The 27,172-nt window shown below is 48.8% G+C and overlaps 3 protein-coding genes across 3 annotated transcripts in view; 2 read left to right on the top strand and 1 right to left on the bottom strand.

The window, feature by feature from the left end:
* The window catches only part of LOC104165389 (vitamin D3 hydroxylase-associated protein), an 11,735-nt gene extending 5,194 nt beyond the window's left edge, over window positions 1–6,541 (top strand). Inside the window, exons 9-15 of the mRNA XM_009705001.1 lie at window positions 674–771; window positions 1,425–1,524; window positions 2,082–2,125; window positions 2,773–2,812; window positions 4,968–5,076; window positions 5,973–6,118; window positions 6,413–6,541. Coding sequence (XP_009703303.1) covers window positions 674–771; window positions 1,425–1,524; window positions 2,082–2,125; window positions 2,773–2,812; window positions 4,968–5,076; window positions 5,973–6,118; window positions 6,413–6,541 — 666 coding nt within the window. The remainder of the gene's footprint in view (window positions 1–673; window positions 772–1,424; window positions 1,525–2,081; window positions 2,126–2,772; window positions 2,813–4,967; window positions 5,077–5,972; window positions 6,119–6,412) is intronic.
* Window positions 6,542–11,343: 4,802 nt separating this feature from the next.
* Window positions 11,344–23,026, top strand: LOC104165392 (vitamin D3 hydroxylase-associated protein-like). Its single transcript, XM_009705003.1, is given in 16 exon segments — window positions 11,344–11,400; window positions 13,126–13,353; window positions 14,603–14,716; window positions 15,058–15,201; window positions 16,154–16,287; window positions 16,700–16,906; window positions 17,371–17,411; window positions 17,626–17,750; window positions 18,388–18,513; window positions 19,354–19,451; window positions 19,630–19,729; window positions 20,594–20,637; window positions 21,102–21,141; window positions 21,619–21,727; window positions 22,076–22,221; window positions 22,901–23,026. Coding segments are annotated over 16 exon segments (1,839 nt in total).
* A 1,026-nt stretch (window positions 23,027–24,052) lies between these two features.
* Window positions 24,053–27,129, bottom strand: NSUN4 (NOP2/Sun domain family, member 4; the record flags this gene model as incomplete). Its single annotated transcript, XM_009705002.1, has 5 exons — window positions 24,053–24,470; window positions 25,247–25,371; window positions 26,072–26,226; window positions 26,392–26,546; window positions 26,699–27,129. Coding segments are annotated over 5 exons (1,131 nt in total), but the record flags the coding sequence as incomplete, so codon positions are not given.
* Between the last annotated feature and the right edge of the window lie 43 nt (window positions 27,130–27,172).

Raw genomic sequence — 27,172 nt, 5'->3', positions numbered from 1 at the left:
TAAAACAGGGCCCATCCCCCCCTGCCGCAAGGATCATGAAGAGGGGGGCAAATGCAAGTTTATTTCCCAAACTTAAGCGATCTTGCTTATATTCCTGGCCTAGCAGACAAGAGGATCACCTTCCGATATCTCCAAGTCACCCCTTTTCTAAAGCACTGTTTTTTCCAGCATGTTTGGTGTTCCCATAAATATCAAACTCACAACAGTTTCCATGATCCCTCAGCTGTTAAATGCAGTTTACAGATTTCTTAGTGGATAAGTGGGAAGGGGTTTGGAGCAGTTGACTCCCCAGGGACCTCTTCTAGCCTAAATTATTCTGTAGTCCCACCAACGGGGATTTCCATATGGGAGCTGTTCCAATGACACAAATTAATTATTAAAAATTATTTAAAGATTTAAAATTATTTTAAAATACTTGGTGTTTTGAAGCCTTTAAAAATTCTTCTCTAACATGCAGAGGAGTGGAGCCTGTGCCAGGTTGCGCTGTGTGTTAATGCCTTGGAGACGGGAAAGGATAGTGGGCAGATGCTGCTAACCCTCATCCCTTTGAAAATGGGGTCTTGCTGTCCTGCAGCAACAAGGAGGTCTTAAGCTTCCCACTCACCTCACTAGTGAAGGGCTCTATGAGTCATTCATCTTTGTTGCCTCTTGAACAGGAATGGTTTTCTTGCAGCTTGTTCCCTTTGTACCACCCAAGATTGACTATGTGGTAGACGAGCTGTTCACCAGAGGGATTTTCTCGGATGGTGCTGCTCACCTGGTGGACTGCTTGTGAGTAAAACCCCCATTTCAGTGTGGACCATGAGACTTGGCACTGTATAGCCAGTGTTTGCATCCAGAGTGTTTATATTCTTGCGGGCGCAAACTGAATAATGAGCAGCAGAGGAGTGATTTCTGGAAGGATGAATTTAGCATGAGCAGCAGCTAGTTGACAGGAGCAGTTCACATGCACTGGTAATGCGGTAGGGTACTAAGATAGCATGTGTCAGCAGTGCTGTGGCAACTGGTTTTATGTGTGTGATTAGTCCATGGCACATGGGAAACATCACACATTGTAGAACTTCCTACGGAGGCGCAGTGGTTTAGTAGCCCTGGCTAGTGGCCAAACACCCACCCAGCCACTCACTCACTTCCAGGTGAAATGTGCCCAGGGTTTTATGTGACCCCACTGCTGCAACACACTCCAGAGCCTTTATGGCACTGACAACATAGGTGGTAAAGTCCTTATTTCTCTAACATTTGCAGTGAGCATTTACACCTCACATGAGCACCTCTTGTTCAGTATTTTGGATTGAAACAGGCAGATTTCGTCTTCTAGCAACTCCCCTCTAAGACAAACCCTGCTTTGGAAACAGCACTGCGGTTGCTGTAGCTCTGGCACAGAAGACTTGTCCTGACTTCTCCTTTGCTCTCTGCCCTTCCAGCAAAGGAGACATCGTGGATCCCAACCTGAAATCCCAGTTCAATACTTACAGGCTTCCTGTTCTGGTGAAAAGGATACTGGCTATCATTTTGAAACCCATAGTAAGTGTGTGGACATGTTTCATCTCTGTTACAGGAAATCTGCAAGATGGGAAAGTTTCTGCATGCAGGGAGGTAGGCTGCTCCCCTCTGGGAGTGCTTTGCTGCGTCACGTTAAGTACCTGATGGGCTTCATAGTGAAATACACTTAAATACACTTAGTCCCTAAACCCAGGCTGAACTTATCAAGTGGGTCTGACAGCCTTTTGTGGGAGTTTTGGACGGGGAGGTCGAAATATGATCCATTCTCAGGAACCCACGAACCATACAGCCCATCCAGCAATGGACTTCAAGAGAATGGCTATCACTAGCAAGGATCTAAACAGCATCCCCACATCCAGAAGATGCTCTCCAGGGCTAGCAGTGTGGTCTAGAGCCTTATTGGCATGGGTTGTTGTGATTAAATGTATAAATTAATGTGGGAGTAAAACCACTTCACTGGAAACCATGCCTGTTCCTCAGAGCCACTCCTGCTTGCCCAAAATGCAATTGCATGGCAGCCAACTATTTCAGCTGCGTTATTGTTGACTAATCCGAAGTTTTTCTCTTCCCTCCAAAAGTACCCACGAATCGCTCGGGATCTCAGCGCTCTCTGTGGAGTGGGGTAAGACACACTGATGTAGCTCTAGAGAAAGGGGATGCACATGGACATGTCCACTAGTTCATGCATGTAGATGCCAGCTCACTGTGCAAAGCCCTGTCATGGGGCTGTGCAGCACAGGCCGAGCCAGATGAATATGTGTTGCCCCAGCACCACCTGGGCTTAGCACAGTGTTATCTAGAGATTATTTTAAGACGTCAAGGATCCTCGTCGTGGCAGGGTTAGGATGTCTCCATGGAGATCAGCACAGAGAGATATGGGCTACTTTCCATGTCAGGTGGATTCTGGTACCCAGAGCATCACGTGACAAGTTAATGCAGAGGTCTCTGTACACAGGTGCAGTGTGGTGTGAAGTACCTGCCCCTCCAAGAGGGACAGAGACCCCCCCAAACTGGGAGCAAGTGAATTTAGAAGATTGCTATGATCTTTGCCTAGGTGCCAGAGCACCTAGACGTAGTGGCATGCTTTTGACGTAAGCTCTTTTGATATACCTGTAAGCACGTGTGAACCCAGTGGAATCAGCTGGGTGATACCATAGCTTGTTCCCAGAAGGGTCATGCGGTTTCCATATCAATAGGCTGTCTGTGCATTTTGTTAATTGTTTTCTGTTGCCACAGTCCTAAAGCTGATTAATTCTGTCACCTTTCCAGGTCTGCCAAAAACCTCTGGGATCAGCATGGAGCAGTGGCGGTAATGTGATATTTTTTTTTTTTTTTTTTTTTTTTTTTCCTCCTTACTAAATATAGTGACATCCCTAAAGCTTCTAAGAAATTGGTTTGAGCTCTGTGATGGTTTTGGGGTTGGAAATGGATCATGTGGAAATAAAGCAGCTAGGCTTTTCTTTGAAAGTCAAGCTTTGCCAGAAGCGGTAAGAGCTCAAGGCAATGGATGTTCATGTGAAGGTCTCTACTAAGTGGAGGATGGGGAAGAAAGGTTATCCTTTGCCCAGTATTTTCTAAGCAGAAATAGCATAAGAACAGCCACTAAAGATGAAGCTTCATTTTTTTCTTCTGTCTGTTGCTTAGTGCAATTCCTTCATTTCAGACATTAGGTACTATTGTCATGAGCTGAGACCATGCTTAACTATCAAGCAGAGACCTTAGGAGTCAAAAATTGTGGTTGTGAACTCTTTGACCTAGGTGGATTTCATATGAACTCATTTGGGAACAGGAACACAGGACAGGAAGCATTCTTCTGGGCAACTGAGTCCAGTGTTGCCCACAAACTGATCAGGTTCCTCTTTAAAACCAGTTGAGTTTTATGCTTGTATTTGTTTTTATTGGCCAGCTCCTCTCCTCCCTGCTCTGATGGTTGGAAACCTTCATATTTTCCACGCTGTTTATTCACTTCCAGTGTATCTTCTTTTTATTCCTGTCCTTGAGCTTAAATAACACCTCTCCTCACTGCGTCCCTCATCCTTGATCTATTTATAGAGAGCAATTGTATCGCTTTTCAGCTGGTGTTTTGCAAGGCTGAAGGAACTGAGCTGGTTTGGTGTCCCCCCACAAGACAAGATCTGTGTTCCCTGGGACATCCTCGCAACCCTCCCTGAGAAGAAACATGTCCCCAGCTTGCACCACGCAGCCTCCATCAGTGCCAGTCACTTGATGGATGTGCACACTCCCTTGCAGCAGATCTGACGCATTGTAGGGCAGGGGGAAAAACTCCTACAGACCTGCCTGGTCACTGGGCTGATGGGAGTGTTTGGAAGGAAATGAGTTTGGGGTTGTTTTTTTTAGGTGAAAATAGATTCCTCTCCCCCTGGGGAAAAAAACAAAACAAACAACCAAAAAGAAAACTCTTAAAAAGATCTGTTGGCCTCAAAGATATTTTGAAATGTTTTCCTTCAGTGAAACCATATTCACATTTTTTTCATCTACTGCAAACAAGAGCTAATTCAAAACTTTTGGCTAGCAACCAGCTTTTCTCTCAGAAAAAAAATCAGGTTAGCTACACTGACTGTATTTCCTGGAAACCCATCTCCTTTGTTGAACTTTCAGCATTTTTTCAGATGGAAATTGAGGTCAGACTGAAAAATAGCCTCATGGCTGGGGCTTTCGTGAGAGATGCGGAAGACACTTGTACAGAAAACTCGGAGTGAGCAAGTTGTGCAAACAGGGGCAGGACCATGGGACAAATGTGTCCCTGTATACCAGAATATGGCTGGAGAAGCAGCCATACCGTGGTCCATCCATGTCTATTTACTAAGACAAGGTGGAACAGCTCTTTGAGGATGGATTCCTTCATTGCCTGATGTTCAGCAAAGCTGTGGTAAACCAGACTACAAATCTAGATCCCTCTTGGATCTACAGTACAAGCCTGAAGCTGTGCCTCCTGCATTGTGGGGGGAGGACCTCGGGCTTGCCTAGCTGTCTCTTACTGCTTCTTTTTCTTACCTGTATCCTGATGCAGAATGAAAGAAGGTTTTGTGAAAATATTCTTAATCCATCTCTTCTAGATTCTTCTACCAAAATAACCAAAGCTTTTAGGAAATTTGACTTTTTAGTCAGCTAGACATAATTCTTCAAACTATCATTGATCTTCACTCAACAAAATTCAAAGACAAAACTGTTCATAGAAAAGATTGGGTTAATACTCAAAGAAATCAACTCTGAAATGCCCACCTAGCATTAATGTCTAGGTCTGGGCAGCACATGGTACTCTGACAGGAAAGCTAAAGGCGGAAGAACAAAATCCATTGGCTCTTTCAAAGCACAGCTCAGATTTTATTTTATTTTTCAGTTGTACCCAGGAAGGTTTTTTTTCCTCCTGTTCCCATGCTGTAGGCATCAATCTGCCACTGCTGTCCAACAAACATTATCATTTCCTCTGTCTTTCCTTCTAGGTTTACCGCACTGAATTCATTGCTAAATGGAGGAAGCTAAAGCTGGATGTGATTCTTTGTCCTGCACTGGGACCAGCCTTTAACCATGGCTACGCCGGGAAGCTATTTGGTAATCTCCATGGAGGTGTCTCTGGATGCATCCATGGTGGTGTTTGTGGGCAGAGATGGAGCAAGATATTTTGGTCTTTTGGACATTTCCCAAACCATGTGCAGCTCTTGGTCTTCCCTCTGGGGAAGACAGCAAAGGAGAGGTCTCCTCTGGGTGGGTCTTCTCATGTCCCCACCTCATGTGAGCCACACATGTTTGGATTATTATGGGGCAGCAATTAGTGCCACATCTGTCCCAGTCATTCGTGAGTGAGTTTCCCCTGCATCACCTGTCCTGTAGAAAGCCCAAGAGCTACTCTTGCAGCAGAGCACGGCTGTGATGATAGCTGTCAGAGGAGTGGTAGACCTTAGTACAAGGCCAGGCTTTTCTGAATGGAATGTGGCCATCTTGCATTTCCCAAGACTGCAAATAGCAGAAAGGCTCATTGCCTGTGACTTGCAGAAAAAAGGCAATTTTTTTTATAGCTTCCAGCAAATAGTCAGAGTCCTCCATCTCCCTAGCAGTGGCCCTTTAGAATCTAAAATCCCCAAGATGGTGTTACAGAACTGGACATCTGGATTATCTTGAAAAGATAGCTTGGATTTTTCCCTGGGGTATGGGAGACATAGATGTAGACTTTGAATCAGATCAGATACTTGTATCTGTCCCTCCTGGAGCAGACCTAGCCTCCACCCAGCTGACAGGTGAAGGCATGGGTCTCTCTCTGGTCTCAGCGGCCACGTGGCCCTCAAACCTCTCCATCAAAAGTCCCTTTGAAAGCAGCAAGTTTTCATGGTCTCTTCAGGTCCAGCAACTCCAGTCTACAATTCCTGCAACCCAAATTATCAACTGAAAGTTATTGCTGGCCCAGCACACTAAATTTTGCCATTTTGCATGCTCTTTGTGATCTTTTCCAGCTGCGACATCCTATACCAATTTATACAATGTCTTAAACTTCCCTGCTGGGGTGGTGCCGGTCAGCACGGTGACAAGAGCTGACGAAGAAGAACTGAAGCACTACCGAGGGCACTACGGAGATCCTTGGGATAAAAGGCTGAAAGAGGTCAGCAGGGAAAGAACTTAAGTCTTAGTTATGACTGGCACAATGACATCTCTGGCACGTTGTCCCAAGGCTTGTCTACATCTCCTGACGAGAGTAGGGGCTTGTTTAGTATGGCAGTTTGCATGCACCATGTTGCTACCTTGGATGTGGTGCAGCTAGGCTGGTGTACATCAGCCTGACAACCGTCCCCTTGCCTGTCTTCCTTTGTCTTCTCTTCCTATAATGTCAAAAGACAGTGTTCTCTCTTGTGCCTCCCCAGGTGCTCTGGCTCAGCACCGTGCTTAATTTTTGCAGGCTGTGGAAGGAGCCGTGGGGCTGCCGGTGGCCGTTCAATGCGTGGCTCTGCCATGGCAGGAGGAGCTGTGCCTTCGCTTCATGAAGGAGGTGGAGACCCTTGCCCAGGGCACGAAGAGAAATATGTGATTTCTGGGAAGCTGCCTTCTCTATGATTTTTCATTCCCTGCCTTTCAGTCCAGCCACCTTCTACCCAATGCACAAAGCAAAGTAGATAGTGACCTGCAGACTCTGAACCACCGTGTCAATAAACTGGCAATAAATAGTCAGCAAAAATCTCATTTCTGTCCAGATTGTCCTTCTTTGTTAAACCGAGTCAAAAAACAAAAGGAATGAGAGTTAATGCTGGACCAAAGGAGTTCAATGACTATAGTGTAACAATATCCATTGCATGATATGAGACTGACAAGCTGTTTACCCCAATATTTTACTTCCAATGGCAGGCAGGAGTAGATGTTTGTAGGAGAGTATAACCTGGTAAGTGCAGGATTCCCTCTCTGGCTGTGCCATTGGTTGGCTAAGAGACTTTTTGGCAAAGCCTTGCAGTGTTTCCATCATTTTTAATAGCTGCCAAGAAAGTTCTCCTTTATGAACTTGTTGGGCCCCTTCCTGAACTCATTTACTGTCTTCATCTCCACGCCATCCCGTGGCAGTGGGCTCTGCAGTTTAATTGTGCAGTGAGTAGTGGAAAGCTTAATTTTCTTTGTTTAAGCATAAACTGTGAGAAATGGTAACTGATCTGTCTTCACTCCTGTTCCTCATTGTTTCCTCCAGTTAAGCAATGGGAAAAGAAGGTTGGGGATTTTTTATTGCCTATAAGCACGTGAGGCAAAAGTGAGTTTAAGCATTTCTATGGCTACATTTAGATCACTTGCACTGTTTGGTGCTTCCAACCTCACTGTGACAATTGTGTGCTGTTTCTTGACCTGTCCTTCACTCTCAAGGTGGAAGAAGAGGCTGGAAGGGAAGGTGGCATGATGGAGGAGACCGAAACACTTTGAATAAGCAAGTATGCCTTGAAAAAAAGCGTCAACATTAGCAATGATCTGTGTCTTCCCCAAGCCTGCACATCCCTCCAAGCACCAGGGCTAGAGACAGTATTTCCCCAACAGGAGGAAAGAGCACAGGACCAAGGGCCGACAGAGCTTTTGTTATTTATCTGTGCGGGGATGCTGCAGTTAACCAGCAGCCTCGCATGGTCACAAGCAGGTCCAAGTCACACAGCGAGTCCTGGCCCCTCAGCCTGACTCGCCATCCTCTGCTCAGGGCAGAGCAGGGAAAAGGTCCACAGGACATCCCTGCTCCCAGAAGATGCCCTGTCTCTGCAGGACTGCTGCTGGGCAGCACCGGCCACAGAGCTGCTGCCTGGTGGGAGTCTGCCAAATGACCGTGATTATCTCAGGCCAGGAGCAAAGGATTTTAAGCTGTCCTCTCATAGGGAAGATGGGAGCTCACCATTAAGCAGGTAACCTGCCCAGGTAGTATTCCTGGCTAGATCTGAGCATGCACAGACATTGTTTTGCAAGGAAAGCACAGCATCCTTTGTTCATGTATCCCTCCATATGTTTGCAAGGCCGAATGAAACGAAAGGGTCCTACTTCTAAAAGGAATTTCCCCATGCATGCTTGCACTCTGCATTCCAGCTGCTCTTTGTGGGTGGCTCTGGAATGGATTTACTGTTCCTCCTGCTCTCCTCTCTTTTGTCTCCACCCAGTCGTTAGATCTCAGGATCCCACAGCATTAGCTCCCAGGACCCAGCACCCAAATGGGTTCATCTGCTATGATCCAGCAGATACTGAAGCAGAGTGCATGGGTGCTCTCAGCTCTGGTCTGCAGCTCAGCCAAAGCTCTCCTGGCACTGAAGTGGATGAGATGGAGGCATGTCCAGAAGTAGATGGATGAGGCATGGGGGAAACAAGATACAGGTTTGGACCAGATGTAGGGGTCTGTTCAGCAATTTAAAGAGCAGGTAAGTGCCTCAGTTTGGCAGAGAGCAAAGCATCTTCCTGACTAAAACTTGGGGTCCTTCTCAAGACAGGTTGTCCATGATGTCATTTGGCATTGCAGCATGGGGGAAAAGTGGAGAGGGTGATGCTGAGAGCAGTCTGGTGAGCTGAGGCGCTGAAACTCAAGGAGAGAAAGGACTTTAGCAGGGCACAACTTTAGGTCTGCAGGAGAGTTCTTCCTCCAGACCTCCTCCAGGCTGCAGAAAGGATGTCAGCTCCTTCCCACACCCACCAGCACAGCACTGCTGTGTTTCAAACCCTTCCGTGGCTCTGTCACCATGAGCTGTTGGCTCAGGCTGTGCAGCCCTTGCAGACCTGCACCATCTGTTTGCAGAGTGCTTGTCCAGATGCCTGGCACTGAGCAAAGTCCAGGCTTTGGTCTATCTCGAAAAATTAAGTAGAAATGCTGGTTGGACCAAAAGGGCTTTGTTTCTACCGGTTTCTCTCACCTCCAGCACAATATCCTGGGTGTGGTCTTTGCTTTGATTGTTTTTCCTCCTTCCTCCTGATTTTAATAAGAATTTAAATCTACTCTCCTCAACCCACATTTCATTCTGTGGCCAGATAAGTAACTGAGCAAGGTTGAGAGATTGAGTCATCAGATAATCCAGGGTTTTTTAATTTGGTTTTACTCTATTTTGCAGGGGTTTTTCTTTAGTTTGCAGGTTAGACTTCGTATAGTCACAACATCAGGAGTGAACAAACCTCTCTAGAAGAATAACATGAGTTGTTAGGACAGGTCAGTTGGCCTCTTACAGTATTCAAAGCAAACAGAGCTCTCTGGTGTAACAGAAAATGACAGAGGGCATTAGAGACATGAAAATCCCCAGGATCCCAGACATTAATTTCAAACAAGTTTCAAGGGAGGAGGTATTGAAGTAGCTAAAAGCAAATGTTTAAAAAACAGGTGAAATGGAACACTTTGACATAGCAAAGCTCACCCTTGAAACACAAAAATGCAAGAGTTAGAGTTGGTACATCTTTCACTCTGAAACACCTGTTAGCTGCACAAATCCTCATCTCTCCAAGCATGGTCTTGATCTGCTCTTTTTTTTTTTCCCTCCCTGTTACTGTTCTCCTACTTTGCACTCAAATCACCTGGCTTCCCCCCTGCCCTGCGTGCCCATGGTGAGACCAGTAAAAATCCCAGCTTCCTGCTGTAAGCTTTGTGCCCAGCCATGGAGCAGCTGGGAACATCCCGGTCCTTCACCATCGGGGTGCTGAAGTCTCTGCTGTCACTCAGTGGGAACAGACCTGTGCAAGACAGCAGGCATGATGGAAGAATCAGGAATGCTCCTGGACTTCTAGTGAAGAACCAGCAGCTCTCCACAGCATCTTTGGTGATGGTGTCTCTACCTTGCTGGAGATGATGTGAGTAGGATCCATATACCCCACTTGGTTATGGAAAGACCCAAGGAAAATAGTGCAATACCCACACAAGTGGGAAAGCTGTAGGGGTGATCAGGAGAGAAAGCAGCCCCTGCTGTCAAAGGTGTGAGGGTTGGTATGGGAGATCCCCATATCCTACTGCAGTTTATTCAGGGAGAGCCAACAGGGTCCTGGGTGAGCAACATGAAAAGGGGTTGATAGAAACAGATCCTCATGTCTCAACTGATGTTCTTGGTTATTGGAAAAGTGCAGATTAAGTAGTAGCAAGTTTCTTACCAGCTGTTGGGTTCTGTGAGTGTTGGTGGAGTTGGACTGGAATTGAGGAAAGTCTTATGTTTCCAATAGATATTCCAGGCTGAAATGAGTCAGAAAATGGAGAGTTCCCAGAAAACATTTATTCAGCCCTCTGAGCTAACTGGAATAACTTCCTCAGAGGGGACCAACCCATTTCACTGTCATTTCAGCATTTTGTGAAATGTCTTTAAAATTCTTTCAGAGCAGCATAGTTAACATTTTGTGAAATGTCTTTAAAATTCTTTCAGAGCAGCATAGTTAACATACTTCATTTTGTAAACTGTTTTGAAAAAGCACATCACAATGTTTGATTCCAAAAATATGAACATGAGATGCAACTCTCAGGATTTATTCTTTGTCATTTTAATCAAAATGACTTAATCAAATCAAAGATGACTTAAAAATAATTATTACCAATTTAGAGTGAAGACAATTTAGTTACAGAAAGTTTCTGTCAAAACTCAGCCTGCTTGAGAGCTGAAGGTGCTGGACGGAGGGTGAGGACAGTAAGTCAGTGCAGTTTTGCTTTTGCAAGCAAAGACGGTGCAGCTGTTGCTGGGACAGGAGTGGACAGTCTGAGGTGGTCTCATTGCCTTTTTTCTGTGATGGTCCAAAGTGAAGGAGGTGTCGTGGGTGCCACAATGAAACCCCAGACCAGCTGCTACAGGCTGACTCTTCTTGCGAAAAAGGTCTTGACTTTCATCTTAACTCCACTGGTGAGTTTGACCTTGGACCCATATGGATTCAGGTGAGAAAAACCTTGCAAAAAAGTCGCACTTGGCCTTGGTTGTTTAGTGCACCCCAGTGCAATGTGGAGGAGCAAGCACTCACCTGTGAGTCAGGAAGGTCTGTCTCCTCTGCTACGGACTTGAGATTTGACTTGAGACATACCTTTGCTCCCTTGCCTTGGTTTCCCCATGAGGACAGTGGTCTCTTTCTCAGCAGACTTTTCTCCCAAGCACCCCTTGCTTCCCTTTGCCTAAATGTGGGTCCACACAAAGCCACCCACTGTGACCCAGCCCATCCACCTCCATGTAGCTGTTCCCCTCTGTGGCAGGGAGTCTTTATTTCATATAGCTCTTGGAGTGTCTCAGCAGGTCTACTCAAAGGGTGCAAAACAGGTTTGGATTTTGAAACCATCCCCATCCTGAGGGTGGATGCAACCTTCACTCCCTCCAGTCCCTCCCCATGGCCTGTGTCCCTGCTGCAGGCTGTGGTAGGAGCCGTGGGGCTGCCCCGGCCATGCCGTGCGTGGCCTTGCAGCGGCAAGAGGAGCCATACCTCCGGTTCATGAAGGAGGTGGAGATGCTCACACGTTGATAGGGAAAAGGGCTTCCTCAGCAGCATCCAGCCACCTGGAAATGCAGCTGCGCCTGCTGATAAATCTGCCCTTTGAAATGCCAAGTCGGTCCGGATACAGCTGGCTCTGTCTCCGTTAAACATTTGCCAAGTGTCTAAAGGGCAGGATCAGAGCACAGGTCTCAGCGCACAAGCGGATGTGGGAAGGCAAATGCCCTGACACTTCCCAGCATGGGGAAAAAAAAAAAAAGCTCCCACATCATAGAGGTTATGTTGCTGTCACGTAGGCAAAGAGCTCACCTCTGCCTCAGGAAGGTCTTGCATAGATTCCCAGAGGCTGGGAGAGGGCTGGGTACTGCTGCATGCTGACCCTGTTCACATGCACCTTCCAAAGCACCTGCTGCCTCCAGCACCACGGGGCAGGAGCAGGATGCGCTGCAGGCCATGCCATGTCCCTCTGCTCTCGTAAAACCAGCAGTGCCTTCGCTCAGGAGGCATCTTCTGAGCAAAGGTGCTGCTGAAAGGGAACTCGGTTAAAGGCCAGCTTAATTTGTTACCATGTAGCTAATTGCTGTCGGCTCCAGACTGTTTCTTAGAAGATGCCAAAGCCAATTTTGTTGAGAGTCCTTCATAAATCTCCTTGGTTAAGAACAAAAAGAAGAACATTCCCTGCTGACACAAATTGTTACAGAAAACAACAGTGAATTCATAACCGCTAAGAATGGACATGACGATGGATGAAAAATCAGGCATTAGAGGACTATCTAGCCCTGACAGGAGAAGGCTCTTCACCTTCCTTTCCATATCCAGTTCCACACCCTGTTGGAGCAGGATCAGGTTCTGGGCCTCTGGCCATCAAGTGCAACCTTGAAAGTTTTGTAATGCACAGTCTATCTGCACAAAAACCTTTTTCAAGGTGGGGACTCGTAGGAGGACCCACCATCCAAAACCAGCACAGAAGATCACAGACAGACCATGGCATTTATTTTGGGGCTGATGTTGGCTGGGTTGTTGCCTTCAGCTCAGTGTATGGTTCTTGTGAGAGGTCTCTGTGCTGGAAAGACCTCAGACACTAGCTGTCACAATGTCTATTGGAAATATTTTGCTTTTAGCCTGCAACCCTGTGGGATTTTCCGCTTCTAAGGCAATACCAGCATGCTGTATCATGGGGTGGAACAGCCTCTCCTTCTGACGCACCCAGACATCGGAGCAGTGCTGAGTCCCATCCCACAGATCTCCTGAAAGAGCCTCTGGCTGCCACGGGAGCAGCACAGGATAAGTGAGTGGGTACCCCACAGCTCTGCATCCTCTCGTCATGCCGTACTCCATCCTTGTGCAGGGAAGCCTTGTGATTTCAAGCTGGTTTTTTCCCCTTCTCCCATTGTCCTCTCAGGTTATGCAGGAAATAAAAGAGCAGCTATTTCCTTGCTTCTTTTGTTCAGCTGATCCCACAGCCCTTCCTCCCCAGTGGAGAACTTCCTGCAGTCCAGAAAGCCCCTATAAACCTGATGCCCCAAGGTTAACTGGCCAAACTTCACCTTTTCTGCTACCCGGTCAATCATTCTCCACTGCACGATCCACTGAAGGCAGCTTTGCAGGGGTCAGCTTTGGACTTACAAACTATTTGCTGACCCGAGGCAGTGGTGCTCAGAGGCGGGACAGGTCTGGGGAGGCAGGGAAGGTCTCCTGCTCCTGCCTGGCTTTTCTTTCTCATTCCATCCCCAGAGACCAGAAGGCCACATTATGATCCAGCAACAGCTGAGACAGCTCCTGCCAGAGAGGGAGGTGGATCCTTCTGCTGCCCTCGCCCTGCTCTGTGGCTCAGCAGCAGCCGTGGTTGTCTGGGAATGGCTGGGCAAAAGGCAGATCCAGAAGAAAATCGAAGAGGCTCGAAGGACCCGGGATGAGGGTGTGAAGAAAATGGCAAAGGCTGTCCAGCAGTTCAGGGAGCAGGTAACCCATCCTTCTGGGGGGTCTGAGTCCCACTGGGGTATCTGCTGATGTTGTTCTTCAGCTCCTCCTTCCAGCTCATGCCTCCATAGCGTTTCTAACGAGGAGTCCAGGGGAGATGTGACAGCAGCCCTCAACAAGAGGAAAGGCTACCTTGGGAAGAAGGGAGATCACTGTTCTCCTCAAGCTGGATGAGATGCGGTGGGAGTCCACAGCCAGGGAGATGTGAATTACTCACAGGGAAGAGGTTTTGAACAATACAGGTGATGAAGTACTGGACCTTCATTGATCCAAAACCCAGCTCTTTTGGGATCTAGAAATGTCTCTTGCCTCTGTGGGTAGAAGCAAAAAAGCTTTTTCCTCTTCCTAACTCTAAGTTTACTCATCTGTCCACACCCCTATGTCTTTGTCTCTAAAACCTCGGCTTCTGGATGGCTCTTGGAGAGTCTTCAAAAGAGCATTCACTAGAGTTCCCTGCAAGTGAGACTTCCTGGCCCAGCAGGCTGCCCAGAAGATGCCTGGCCTGACTTAACATTAATGAAGCACAGAGCAATCAGTGTCCCCTGGGAGCAACCAGGACATGACATGGGGACAAATGAGGCAGGCACCCAACCAGCATGGATGTGGCCCTGAATTCCTTCTGCAACACTGATTTCTAGCCACCTTTCCTTCCTGCTCCATTCGCTTCTGAGTAGGTACTGGTTAAACCAGCTCATGTTTACACAGGTAAGGTACATGGAGATAAAGCTTATCAGCTACAAGTGGTACATATCTCTATAAGCTTTTTTATTAAATATATATATATACACAAAAAAATATGATACAAAACCTTAAAAAAAGCTGGTGGCACTGAGAACTGCTATTCGTCTCTACCTGAGTAGACTTTGCCCCACTGTGAGTCCCTACTGACTTCTTGGCAGTTTGCTGGGCTTGAGCTATTAGAAGTTTGTCCTCAGACCAGGCTGACCCACACTGCTTGTACCCATTCTGAGGAGCGAAGGGCCAGCCTGAGACTTGTGTGCAAGGACTTTGCTCAGCTGAGTTTAACTCTTGGTTGGTGGGTAAGTCCCGCAGTGCCAGGAGGAAGGCTCTAATGTGAGCAGCTCCAGGTGTGAACCACCACATGCAGGGTCCGCCTTTCCTTTCCTTTCTCTCTCGGTAATGTTCGCAAAACTTAAAGAGACGTATCCCCTCTGAGCCAAAGGGTAACTGGAGCTGCTGTCCTGGCATCCCCTTCATATTCCCCTTGCAGGTCCCCAGTATCCAAACGGATGCCATCCTGTCCCTGCCCCTGCTGGAACTCACTGGGAGACTGCAGGAAGGCTCTCTGTCCCCCAAGACTGTCCTCTACACCTACTTAGAGAAGGTAAGTGCTTGTCCACAGTGTGATGGGCAAATTACTTATGTTCTCCATGCCACGGTGTGTGGGCTGGTGGCTGAGAAGACTTGTAGGAGCTGGTGATGGTGACAAGTCTTTAATATAGCAGATGTCAGGAGAAAGATATGAAAAGGCAGCGATGTCTCTGTCTCCTGGGTCAGACCCATCACTGGACAATCCTTTGAGAGCTGGGATGCTCTGGGGAGGGGGTCACCATTCATGCCAAGCCACTAGCCCTTGTTGTGAAGATCCAGGTAGTTACTGCATGCTGTTCTTAACTAACGATGCTGTTTTTAACTAATACCCATTCCTCCATGTGTCCGGCAAAGGCCCTGGAAGTGACCCAGCAGACAAACTGCTTGCGACATTTTATCCCAGAGTGTGAGGAGCAGCTCCAGGAAATACAACAGCAAAGGGAGAAAGGGCTGCTCTATGGCATCCCTGTCAGCATCAAGGATCACATCGGCCACAAGGTGCTTCCCTTTGTGCCCGTGAAGTGTCCCATTGTGAGCTGGGCTGGGTGGTGAAGTGGTGGGACACAGAGAATGGGGAAGGGGCCTGATCCCTCCCTGCTTACCCCACGGGAAGCCTGGCTGGGGCTGAGGCTGTGGCCCCACATCTCATTGCAGCTGCAGTTAGAAGCCTCCCTCAGCAAAAAAATGAGGAGTTAGTAGTTATGAACTCCCAAATGATTTCTTTGATACATGAGACAGCACAGGCTGGGCTGCATGATCGTTTGGGCCATAACTCAGACTTCTACTCAGATGTTTGCAGTATCAGGGATAAGAACATGGCTTAGCTTCTAGAAAGCCATTAGTAGCAGGAACCGTTAACCTCAAATCCCTGTTGTGCTGTAGCCTGGCCACTAAGCCCCTTAGCAAAGAGCCTGTGCATGAGATGCTCCAGGGACCCCCTCACAGACAAGCCGCAATGAGGACTGACCACACACTCCTGAGCTGAATTTTTTAGGCAGTCTACTGTATGTTAACTTACCAACATAGCTAAGAGGTCTCTAAGCTCAAAGCAAGCCCCAAACACCAAGGCTAACTGAAAAAAGATCACACTATGTTTGCCTGGGTTGTATATTCCCTCCCTGAACATCCACTGGTGGCTTCACCTGGACAGCAGGACGCTGGGTTTGATCCTGAGCTAGTGCAACCTAAGGAGTTGCATCTGGGTCAGGGGAGAGGAATAGCATGGAAAAGAGCAAGGACAACTTCAGGAGAAGCCTTAACCCTGTAGGTGCTTGGCAGCCCTCTGCCAAGGATGGAAGGAGAGGGAGTCCTTGGCCCTTCATGCAAGAGCTTGCAAAGGAATGGGTTAGTACCTGCCCCTGCCTCCCCACAAAGGGGACACCAGATCATCCTTCCAAAACTTCAGGGAAACTGCACTAATTGTGTCCATTGTCACTTCTCCTCTCTGCAGGGGCATCTGTCAACCTGCGGGCTTGTGCAATGCCTGGACACTCCGGTGCAGGAGGACAGCGTCCTAGTCAAGGTTTTGAAGACACAGGGGGCCATCCCATTTGCAATGACCAACGTGCCGCAATCTCTCTTCAAGTAACATACATCATTAGAAATCTTTCCTCTGGTTGTGCTCCTGAAGCCTGTGCTCCTACAGACTGGAAACCCAGGCTCTAGGTCGCTGGACAGGCTCCTTTCTGTCTTCTGAGATGTTGCCTGGATGAGTCCCTCTTCCATCAGTTGCCAACAGTCTCAGTTCAACTGAAAATAGCTTTCAGATAAGATTAAGAGGAAAAAAAAAAAGTCTACCATGACATAAGAGAAATCAAGTGCACTTGTGCATGGGAGGGAGGGTGGAGGGTCATGGGAATATGCCATGTCCCAAGGGATTTACAGGATGGAAGGATGGGGTTGTCTATGCCACATAAGCTCACTGCAAGGGAGAGCCAACAAACTCAAGGCATTAGGCTGTTCCTGTCAGCCCGCTTGCTGGTTTTCTTCTCCCCAGTTACGACTGCAGCAATCCTGTCTTTGGCCAGACCTTGAACCCCTTCAACCACCAGAAGAGCCCTGGGGGCTCCTCGGGAGGGTAGGGAGCGCTGATCGCAGGGGGAGGCTCCATCCTGGGCATCGGCTCGGACACCGGTGGCAGCATTCGCCTGCCCTCCAGCTTCTGCGGGTTGTGTGGGCTCAAACCCACGGCCGAAAGGCTCAGGTAGGTGCTGGGGTCTGCCCTTCCCACCCTGCAAGGAGCCTGCTAATTGTCAAACTCAGCAGAAAGGGCAAGGTATTCAGTGTATACTTGGGGTGAAAAAAGAGGACAGTTGGCTGTCTTGCTTTGCTCAAAACCACTCCCAAGAGGCAGCGTTGTGGGGAAACGGCTGTGTTTTCCTTGTAAATCTGGCCTGGCATTAAAAGGAAAATGACACTAAAGTGGGTAAATAATGCCAAAATGGAACGTTTTTGGTTAAACCAAAACTAAGATTTGTTATGGTTTAGGTTTTTGGGTTTTTTTCATTTGACCAAAATTTTCTGTTACACATGACTCAGATCAAATACTTTTAATAATTTCCTCCCGATTCAGGTCCTGATCTGAAGACCCGACTATGCTATTCAAACGTATTGGGAATATCTCACCATTACTGAAATGACAATACACTTCTTTTTCTTTTCCAACAGCCTGTCTGGAGCGAGTGGCCCAGTCAGTGGGATCCTGGCAGGTACGTGAATTTTTAATTGCTTTTCTTTATACGCTGTCAAGAGTTCTATGTCCTCCCCTAGGCCTGAGGAAAGCCTGAGACAACCAAGATCTGTCCAGAGTTCATCCTCATTGCCTGATCATCCCTTGCAGCCAACGTGGCCACGCAGAGGGGTGGACCGGTTCTTGGCACACCCGTTTGCTTAATGCGGATGTTCGTTCTTGTCCCACTCCAGTTCCTTGTGCGCTGGGGCCGATGGCGAGGGACGTCGACAGCCTGGCTCTGTGCATGAAGGCACTACTCTGCCAGGAGATGTTCTGGTTGGACCCCACTGTGCCCCCCATCCCCTTCAATGAGGAGGTGAGTCCTTAAGTCAGTGAGCCCTGGTTCTTTTGAGGGTGCTGCACATTCAACGTATGTGTTCTTTAAGGGTCCAGTTATCTTTACTGTACTGGTTTCCAGTAACTTGCTAGCTCTCTTTGAGAGCACAATGCATAATTATTAGAAAAAAATAGGTTAATAAGTAGTTATCCTTTCTGCCTTCTCAGTTGGCGTGTAGCTTATCAGATTGAGAGACCTCAGAAAAGACTGGGAAGAAGGCAACACCAGGAGCAAAAAGCTGGAGATTTTTAGGGGAAAATGAGACAGAATCAGAAACTCCTGCAGCAAATCTCTTGAGTGAGAACATGTCTTTTCTCTCTGCAGCAGATGAACTTCAGGAGGTTTTCCCACCCCCATCCTTTGTAGCAATGGTTGAATCTACTGGTCTTGAGTGGCTGTGCTCTATCTGAAGGGAGGGATGAAGGGGAGGCTGGAGAAAAAGCCGGGGGTGGACATTTGGAAAGTGTAACCTATGGAAACTATAAATAGCAAACCAGAAAATTAGTTATTCTCTAACATCTGGAGCTTTTGTCCTCTTCTGCAGTGGGTTTCAGCACAGGGCCAGTCTTACCCCCAGCAGGGCTGGAAATGCTTAACTGGTGGTGCTTTGCTCCAGGTCTACTCCAGCTCTGCTCCTTTACGGGTCGGGTACTACGACACAGACGGCTACTTCCCGCTGCCCCCTTCCATGCGGCGGGCGGTGCAGGAAACCAGGAGGGCTCTGCAGGCAGCCGGGCACCAGGTGAGCACAACTGCCCCAGGGCGTCCCCAGCTTTGCTCCTCCCTGCTGAAATCACCCTTCAGAAACCAGACATAGCTCCCAAGCCCAGCTGCAGCACAAATGACCTACTAGAGGTATGCGATTAGGTTACTACAGCCACATAACACAACGCAGACACACGTCTACGTGGGGTAGCAGTGCATCGCATGGGGAAACAGCAATAGAAATTGGCAAAATTGTACCTGCAAGGGGCCAGGGGCGTAATGAATCCATCTTTGCTTTCCGCACAGCTGTGATCCACACCAGATAGCAGCATCCATAAAGTGCTGCGTTTGACCCTAGAAGGTTGCCCCAGCATTTTCTAGGTCTGTCCTTCCCCAGCAGGGCTCTGAGAAATGTTTTTTCCCCATCTTCCCCAATGCCTATGGAGACCTCTGTCCATCCTGGACCACTGAGGGAAAAGGGCTGTGGGGCATGGGATGGGAAATACCTTTCCCTCCATCTAGACCTACCTGTTGAAACATGCTAGTGGTGCTCTTCATAGCAAAGTGATTCTGTGTCTGAGAGATGTCAGTTCTGCTCGGACAGGTGGGAAACTGGTGGAGTTTCTGGCTCATTGACTGCCTGGAGCAGGATGGAGGAGGAAACAGCTCTGGAGAGATCTCAGCTCTGAGCCAAACAGCCATCAGGGAGGAATAATCCCACAGGGAGATGCCTGGGCTGGTAAAGGGTTGAACCAGGGCCTCTGTTGGCATGTGGAGCCCAGGGAGGTGCTGCTCTGCCTTTGAAGTACATCCACAGACAAGCCTTGGAAGTTATTCACATCCCCAGGCTGCCACCTAATCTTGTGTTTTGGTGCAGCTGGTGCCCTTTTCTCCACCTCGGATCCACTATGTCATGACTGAGCTGTTTTTGAAGACGTTTTTTGCTGATGGAGGCCGTGCTTGGTTGGACTTGTTGTAAGTAGGAGCCCTCCGGCAGCAGGGCTGTGAACACCTCCAGCCCCACGCCCGCCAGCACAACACACAGAGGCAAAACGAGCCCATCTCTCCCAACCCAAAGAGGAGACACTTGGGTTTCTGAGACAGGGCAAACAGCTTCTCTGGCATGATCCCCTCCTCTTGTCATCTCCCACAGCACAGAAGATATTGTAGATCCAAGCCTGAAACCACAGGTGAATTCCTGCAAAATCCCAAGGCTGGGGAAGAAGCTGCTGGCTCTGATTCTTAAACCTGTGGTGAGTCCCTGGCCTCAGGCTCAAAGCAAAGTGGTCTCAGCAAGGCCTCGAGATGCTTGAAAGCATGGTGTTACTGAGAGACACCTTTAATTAGAAACACTGGGATTTCAGGCCAAGGCACATGCTATCACTTTGGAAAGTCTTTTCTAGACCCCTGCTGGGATTTATCCAGTGCAAAGGGAAATGAGAGAAGGACGAGCCAAGAGCTGTAAAAGATTAATGCAGGGCCCACAGCAAGTGGTTCTTCAAATGCAAGACCTAGCAGTGCCCAGTTTCCTACAGATTCATGCATTGGGATTACTGCAGCAGAGGAACTCGAGGTTGAAGCTCTATCCCTGTGTTGGAGGCCTCCTAAAGATCACACTTTCATGGAGACTCCTGGTGATTAATAAGGGCTGGCCCTCTCTATAGCCCTTTCACCAGCTGAGCATCCTTTTGTAGGGCTTCTCTCCTCCATCTTCCATTTTCTCTGCCTCTCTGTCCAGTTGGGTTGTTCTCAGCTGACAGGATCAAAAAAGGAGCAGTGAGTGGGAGGCAATTAAAGTACTTGTAGGGGTCTTGTTTCTGTGAGATACCAAGCTAAAAAGTGTTTATCAAAAATAATGAAAGGCAACTTGGTTCAAGTCAGGGCATTCCTCTGTGAGCAGGAAATATTGGGCTGTAAGAAACAAATTGGGAACCAACAACCAGAAGTTGGAAGCAAAGTAAATTCAGAACCATGAGGAGCTTTTTGAATCTTCACCATTCACCTTCAGTGCAGCATTCCCAGGGACAGAGGCAGGACAGGACTGGGGGTTCCCCAGGATGGCACAAGTTACTGCACCCCCATGTCATGTCCCTAATGGGAACCTCTCACCTTTCCAGTTTCCCCGCCTGGCTGAGTATCTGAGTGCCTTGGGTGGAATGAGGTAAGATGGCATCATCCCCAGGGACGTCCATGAAATGAACAGTACCTTCTCCAAGTACCTGGGGGGGGGCGGGGGGAGGATTGACGATGGGCTCTGACCAGCTCGCTGCAGGGGCTATCCGTCCATCCTGGACGTGGCTTCAGCCTTTAGGAACACGTCTCCCCAGTGCTGCACTGCCCTTAGTGTTATCCTGAAAAAATTGAGGGACTTGAATGGATAAGGAAGCCTGCGGCAGAGATGAGTATGAAATCCAGGCTCACAAGAGAAACCTTCTCTCTACCACTTCCAGACATTTGTTGCTTAATTGCTTGGCCAAATGCCAAAGGAAACTTTAGACAAATTGTGAAAGATGTATTGTTTTAAGTAATAGCTAAAATCACCAGGGCTTATCACCCTGGAGGATTATTTAAGCAATTCCTCGCCCTTTTAAAGCTTAAAAATGTTGCTCTGATTTCTACTTGCAGGTCAGTGAAGGAAATGTGGAATCACCACCATCAAATAGAGGTTTGTTTTGAGGACTTTTGTCTCTGGAATCATGCTACAAGTTGAGGCTTTATGGCAAGTGCCAGGTTGGAGGGTCATCAGTTAGGAAAGAGGTTGTGCAGGGCGGTGCCTGGGAGGAGACAAAACAGAGGGAAAGGTACAAAAGAGAATTGGGTGAATGGACTTTTGGGTCAATCCAGCCAGGACGTTATTGGTTGCCCACAGTGCTCATGCCCAAATGCCCACCTTCGACAGTCCAGCACAACAAAGGCTGTCCTGGGAGCCAGGACGGCTAAGGAGGGACCTTTCCAATTCCTCGCCACAGTCCAGCCATGTGCTGTGGAGGCAGACCCTTACATGCTCCCCTGCCTCTTCCCTCAGCACAGCTGCTTGCAGCTGCCTCCTTGGCTGTGCCAGAGCCTGGTGCATACCCTGGAGAAGCTGAGATGCTCCAGGCGCAGACGTGGCCTCCATGTCATCTCTCCTCTCCTCCCCAAGGCGTACCGCACCGAGTTCATCGCCCGGTGGAGGGAACTCCAGCTGGATGTTGTGCTGTGCCCTGTCCTGGGGCCTGCCTTCACCACAGGATACCCTGGGAAACTCCTCAGTAAGTGAGTCTGGGACCTTCCTGGGAGGGCAGAGGAAAACAGTGGTTGAGACTGGACAGAAACATCCACTACCGTAGAGCTTCACCACCCGCCTAAGCATTTTATAGGCATTAGGAAGGAAAAATAACTACCATAAAGCTATCTGAGCAGATGGAGACAGACACATGGATGACATGATCTGATGAGTTTTCTTGCAGAAGAACTTGGACTTGCAGATGACCAGCCCTGTGCAATCTCTCCTCCCAGCAGCAGCTGGTTCTCAGGGGCTTCAGTGAACATGTGAAGTGTAAGTTTGAAGGAAGAGAGGAGGCTCTGACTACCTGCATTCTCTCTCCCGTTTCTCTCAGCTGCCATCTCCTCCACGATGCTGTACAATGTCTTGAACTTCCCCGCTGGGGTTGTACCCGTCAGCACGGTGACAGAAGCTGATGAGGAAGAGCTAAAGCTTTACCGAGGATGCTGTGATGATCCCTGGGACCGGACGCTGAAACAGGTACGCAACATGGAAAGCAGTGGAGCAGAGACTGCTGATGGATATTCAAGTAATCATTTCACTGAAATCAAGGGCTCCTAAATGTCTCCATCAATATGGGCACAGTGCAAAAAAATTCATCTCTTCTTTATATACCCCTTGTAAATGCCTTTTCTCCCAACCCCCAAAAAAACATTAAGTCACTAAGCTTTGGGGGGTCTGGGGCAGCACCCCCAGGCTGGATTATTGGCTGAAACCAGAAAAGAGCCATGCAGCAAGGCTTCTTTGAGTAGGTCCTTGTGACAGCCACAACCCAGAGCACTGCATTGCACTTTCCTCCTCCATGACACCTTCACCAGGCCCAGGATGTCAGCAGAGCATGGATCAGGCGTGAGGATGCTGAAGGAAAAGGGATCTGGGTGCAAGATAGCTCAAAGCAGAGCTGGCGGGGGGTAGGGTTTTGGGGGGAGCTGTGTGCATGTCTTAAACACGCTACCCAAGATTTGGCAACCATTTCTATCATGAGAACAGCAAGAGCCTTCCCTCTGGCCCAGCACACTAACGCTGCTTCAATGGCAGGGCTCAGCCTCCAACCTCCTCTTTCTCCGGGACGAGCCATGTACCTAAACCAAGTTTCCAAAAGCTGTTGGAGGTCTCAGCCCCCCCCAGTAACCCCTCACCACTTGTGCCCCCACTGCAGGCTGTGGAAGGAGCTGTGGGGCTGCCGGTGGCCGTGCAGTGCGTGGCCTTGCCATGGCAGGAGGAGCTGTGCCTTCGGTTCATGAAGGAGGTGGAGACCCTCAGCCATGAGAAGAGAGCAGCATAGCCTCCACAGTCCCACGCCTGCAGGACCAGCGGCAAGGAGAAAAGGGCAGCGCTGCACCACTTCTCGTTTGGAATCGGCAGTGCAGCGATTACAGAGAGGAGGGAAGGAGGAAGGAAAAGCCATTTCCTGACCCCCCTCCTTGTCAATAAGCACAGATCCTGTAAGGAACAAAGCTGCCATGCAGAGGGCAGGACTGGCTTAAGCTGGGTTCAAATGATGATAAATCTATGAACTGCACCTTCATGGAAGGATGGACATGGAGGGAGGTTCACCCTCATTTCTATCTATGCTGCCTCTTGCAGAAGTAGGGTGATGCTGAGAGAAAAGGGTTACAAAAGCTCAGTAATATTTTCTTGCTGGCACTGAAGTAACTTCATACAGATGTAACTACGGGCTGCCCTGTAAGGAATATGGCCATGCCTACCCTCCCCATCACTGTATTTTGCTCACAAAAATAAAAATGTAGCTATTAAGCAACTCCAGTAATCCTTCACTGATGGCTATGATTATACAAATGCCCAGTTATTACTCAAAATAATACAAACACCTTCCCACTGGACATTAAATGGCATCTAGCATGGGAGTGTTCACACCTTTCCTCTCAACCACAGCTTTCCTGTCCGTGAGAGACAGCAACAGTCACTGGCCTTTCCACAGCACCAAGCTCTTTCCACCACCAGATCTCAAGCATCCCAAGCACATTTCCAACCTCACAGCAGGGGCATTCTTAGGAACCTCTTATTTCAGGATCTCAGGCTGATCTTCCTGAAGGCAGGAGATATGCAGTGACAGATGCAACTCAATTATGCAGACGGTGAGATCTGGGACAGAAAGGCTGAGATCCCCATATAGCGTTTTTTAACCCAAACGTGCTCATGTAGGATCAAAGCAGTCAGACAGGAGGGAGAGAGCAGCATCCATGCAGGACCATTGACCCTGTCCCAAGATGGACAGATAAATCGCTCGCTCTCTCCCCTAGACTAATCACCTCGGTCTCAAACAGATAAATATTCAGGAGACTGCACAGCAGATCTTTCTCATTTATTCTCTATGCCTGCAGTAAAAAAGCAGACATCCTTTGTGACATTTTAAAAAGAAAAATAAATATAAAGCAGTTTTGCTTTCCCTGGAAATTTGGAGTATTTCCTGATAGCCAGCAGACATAGTCTGTCGCCCCTTCTACATCCGACGTAATTTGCAGAAATACATAGGTCCAAAGTTGGCTGTGAGGTGAGGCAGAACAAGCTCCCCTACCCGGCAATCCGAGAAGAAGGAAAACGTTTTCGTTCGAAAGTGGCTCAAGTCCTCAACGTGGATACTGATGTTAAACTGGGTTTCTGCAATTTCTACTGCTCTCTCGATCACATACTCGTTCTGCAGCGGGGAGAGGGAGCACGTAGAATACACCACCTCTCCTCCTGGCTTGGTAGCGAGGATCCCAGCCCTGCAAGCAAGATGAACACACACACACCGTCATGGGAAGAAGTGGGACACTAGCATTCCCACTCATCGAAATTGGGAAGCCAGCATGTAACTCATACGAGGCAAGAGACAAATTTTGAAGTCCACAAGCTCAGCAGTCTCACTGTGTCACTGCAACTTGACGACTGTTTTAGACCTGGGCAATATGGGTCAAACAGATGCTTAGATTGATAAAGTGCTTAACATGGGAGAGATGCTACTGGAGAGCACCTGGAAGGAGTAATCCTGCACTCACCTCCAAGGGAAGGGGATACGAGTATGTACAGGGGAATAGGCCCTTGCAGCTCAAGCGCTGCCACAGGAGACTCTAATCCGTTTCCTTATTGCCCCAGCTCACAGTCAGCCCATCCAGCCTTCCCAGTGATGAAGCGCCCCATGTTCTCCCATGTGTTGGGAGATGTGGACACTCAGGAATCCTCCCGGGCTGACTGCTGGGACCCATGAGACCATCACACAAAAGGACAACCCTATACCCATCCTGTTCCTTAGACCCTCCTCCCTACCTCCTGTGGCTACTGCTGGGGAGAGGAAGGACATTTGATCTGACTGAGAACATTTGCACCTTCTTATATTTACTATGATTTGATGTGTTCAGCTATTGCCATTCCAGAAAATGACACCTGGTTTCCACATTTCCCAGTCGGGGACATATAAAGCAAGAAGTAGTTTCAGTGCTGCCCATGGAGAGCTGCCACTCTAACACAAATAGCACCAAAACACAGCATCAAGCTGACTCACATCAGCAGCTGCAGCTGCAGCATGGGCAACATCTGACGCTCCTTGGTTCGTCTCCTCTGGAAGATGTTGTTCTCCTCCTCCATGACAGAATGCCTGTCTGTCGTGCAGGGCACATCCACCAGGACCTGCAGCAGCAGAGGTCCTGCATCAGTCCTGGGCCCAGGGCAAGCTCAGCGAGTCTTCTAGTCCAGCCTGCCCCTTGCCCAACTCCTCCACCCTTGCCACGCACCAAGCACCTCTCGGTACCTTGCCTAGCTGATGCTGCCCGGGCACAGGCGTGCACCCAAGCCAAACTGTAACTCGCCTGGCTGCTTTTGCATTTCAGGAATGTGCAAAGAGGCACAGAAATGATGGATAACATCACACTCCCACACACATCCTCATTTAACGTTTCTACTCTGTGCATCTTCCTGGTAGCTGTTACTGCAGGACCTACGGCTGCAACCACGCACGGCCAGGGCTCCTGCAGTGACACCTCCCACAGTAACTAACGCAGCTGCCACGGCTGGACATGGCTGAGAAACAAGAATTATCTCATCTTCACATTTAACCCCCTCCAGGTGATGGATTAGAACAGGATTTTTAAGGGGTATTACACAGGTAAATAAAGGTACAACTCCAGATGCCCATATGCAGCAGACCCTGCAGAAAGGGTATAGCAGGAGGAAATATTACTCCATATGTGGCTTAGTCTTCTCTCTTTCTCTGCATTTAAGATCATGGAAAACTACACCATTATACTGTAGGATAAGCTGCTGCCTTCCTCTCTTAACGGGAGGAAAGTGAACTAGATGGGTTTATCTTCACTGGTTCCCAATCACCTACCTTATGGAAAGTGCCACGTTCCAGCTGCCCCCAGTCCCTTCCATCGTGGGACGTGACTCTCACAGCTTCCCTGATTTCTTTGGGAACGTAGCTATGGAGAATGTGGTACAGCCTCCTTGTCCGGGAAATGGAGACATCGTTGGCTGCCAGATGCCCTGAGAGAACAAAACAGGCACACTGGGAATGTCATTCTTGCATAAACACACCTGACTCCCAACTCTGATAACCAGAAATGATTAAAGGTCAGATATTAACGGACACAGCACACTCTTCCAGCCCTGTTTTACCCACGGCAACAAGGAACACCCACCTCCACTTACCACAAGGCCCAGTTTGCAGCAGAGCCAGAGTCTTGCCACCCGGAGCCGCACAGAGGTCAAGGACAAAGTCATCCGGCTGCACGTTGAGCGCCAGGACAGGCAGGAGAGATGCTGCATCCATGAGGTAATAGTCGAGGAGTCCCAAAGTGTCTGGCCTGGAAATCACCAGTTTGCGTAAAAAACGCAAACGTGTGAGGGGAAAAGAAAACAGCAGTTGGAAGTGAGGATGGGAACGTACAGAAGCAGCGGGTGCTCACACGCGTGCAGCCCCCGAGGCTGGCAATGGTCTGTCCCAGGGATGTCTCACCGTGCAGGGCGAAAGCGTGTGATGTCACCCCTGGGGAAGGTGTAACACTTGATGTTGGAGCTGATGGAATCACGAAGCGGTGGTGACATCTCTGCCTGTGTCATCGTCTCTGCCTGCATCACTGTCGCGTCCTTGCCAGACCCCTCCTGGGACCTGCCTTCCTCTCTCCCCGCTTCCTCTGCGGCTGCACCCCGCTGCAATCGCTGTGCCTTTTTGGGGGCTTCCGAAACAAAATCAGTGGCATTCAGCAGCTCCAGCTCTTGGGTGACGTGGCCGACAGCAGAGAAGTTGTTGAGGAGGGCCCCATATTTCTGCTCGCAGAGCAGGCCGGCGCGGACAGATGGCCACAGGTCCTTCAGCTGCAGGCTGTAGTTCACGTCGAAGTGGTGCAGGGCCAGTCGCGTGGGTGGGATGCGGGGGGCTGTGGCAGCCTTGCAGGAAAAAAAATATATCAGAGATGTTAAAAGACAAAAC

Source organism: Cariama cristata, unplaced genomic scaffold, assembly GCF_000690535.1.
Source record: "Cariama cristata isolate BGI_N322 unplaced genomic scaffold, ASM69053v1 scaffold36037, whole genome shotgun sequence".
Lineage (NCBI taxonomy): Eukaryota > Metazoa > Chordata > Aves > Cariamiformes > Cariamidae > Cariama > Cariama cristata.
Note: the sequence above shows the minus strand (reverse complement) of the source record. Positions and strands in the feature narration are given on the sequence as shown.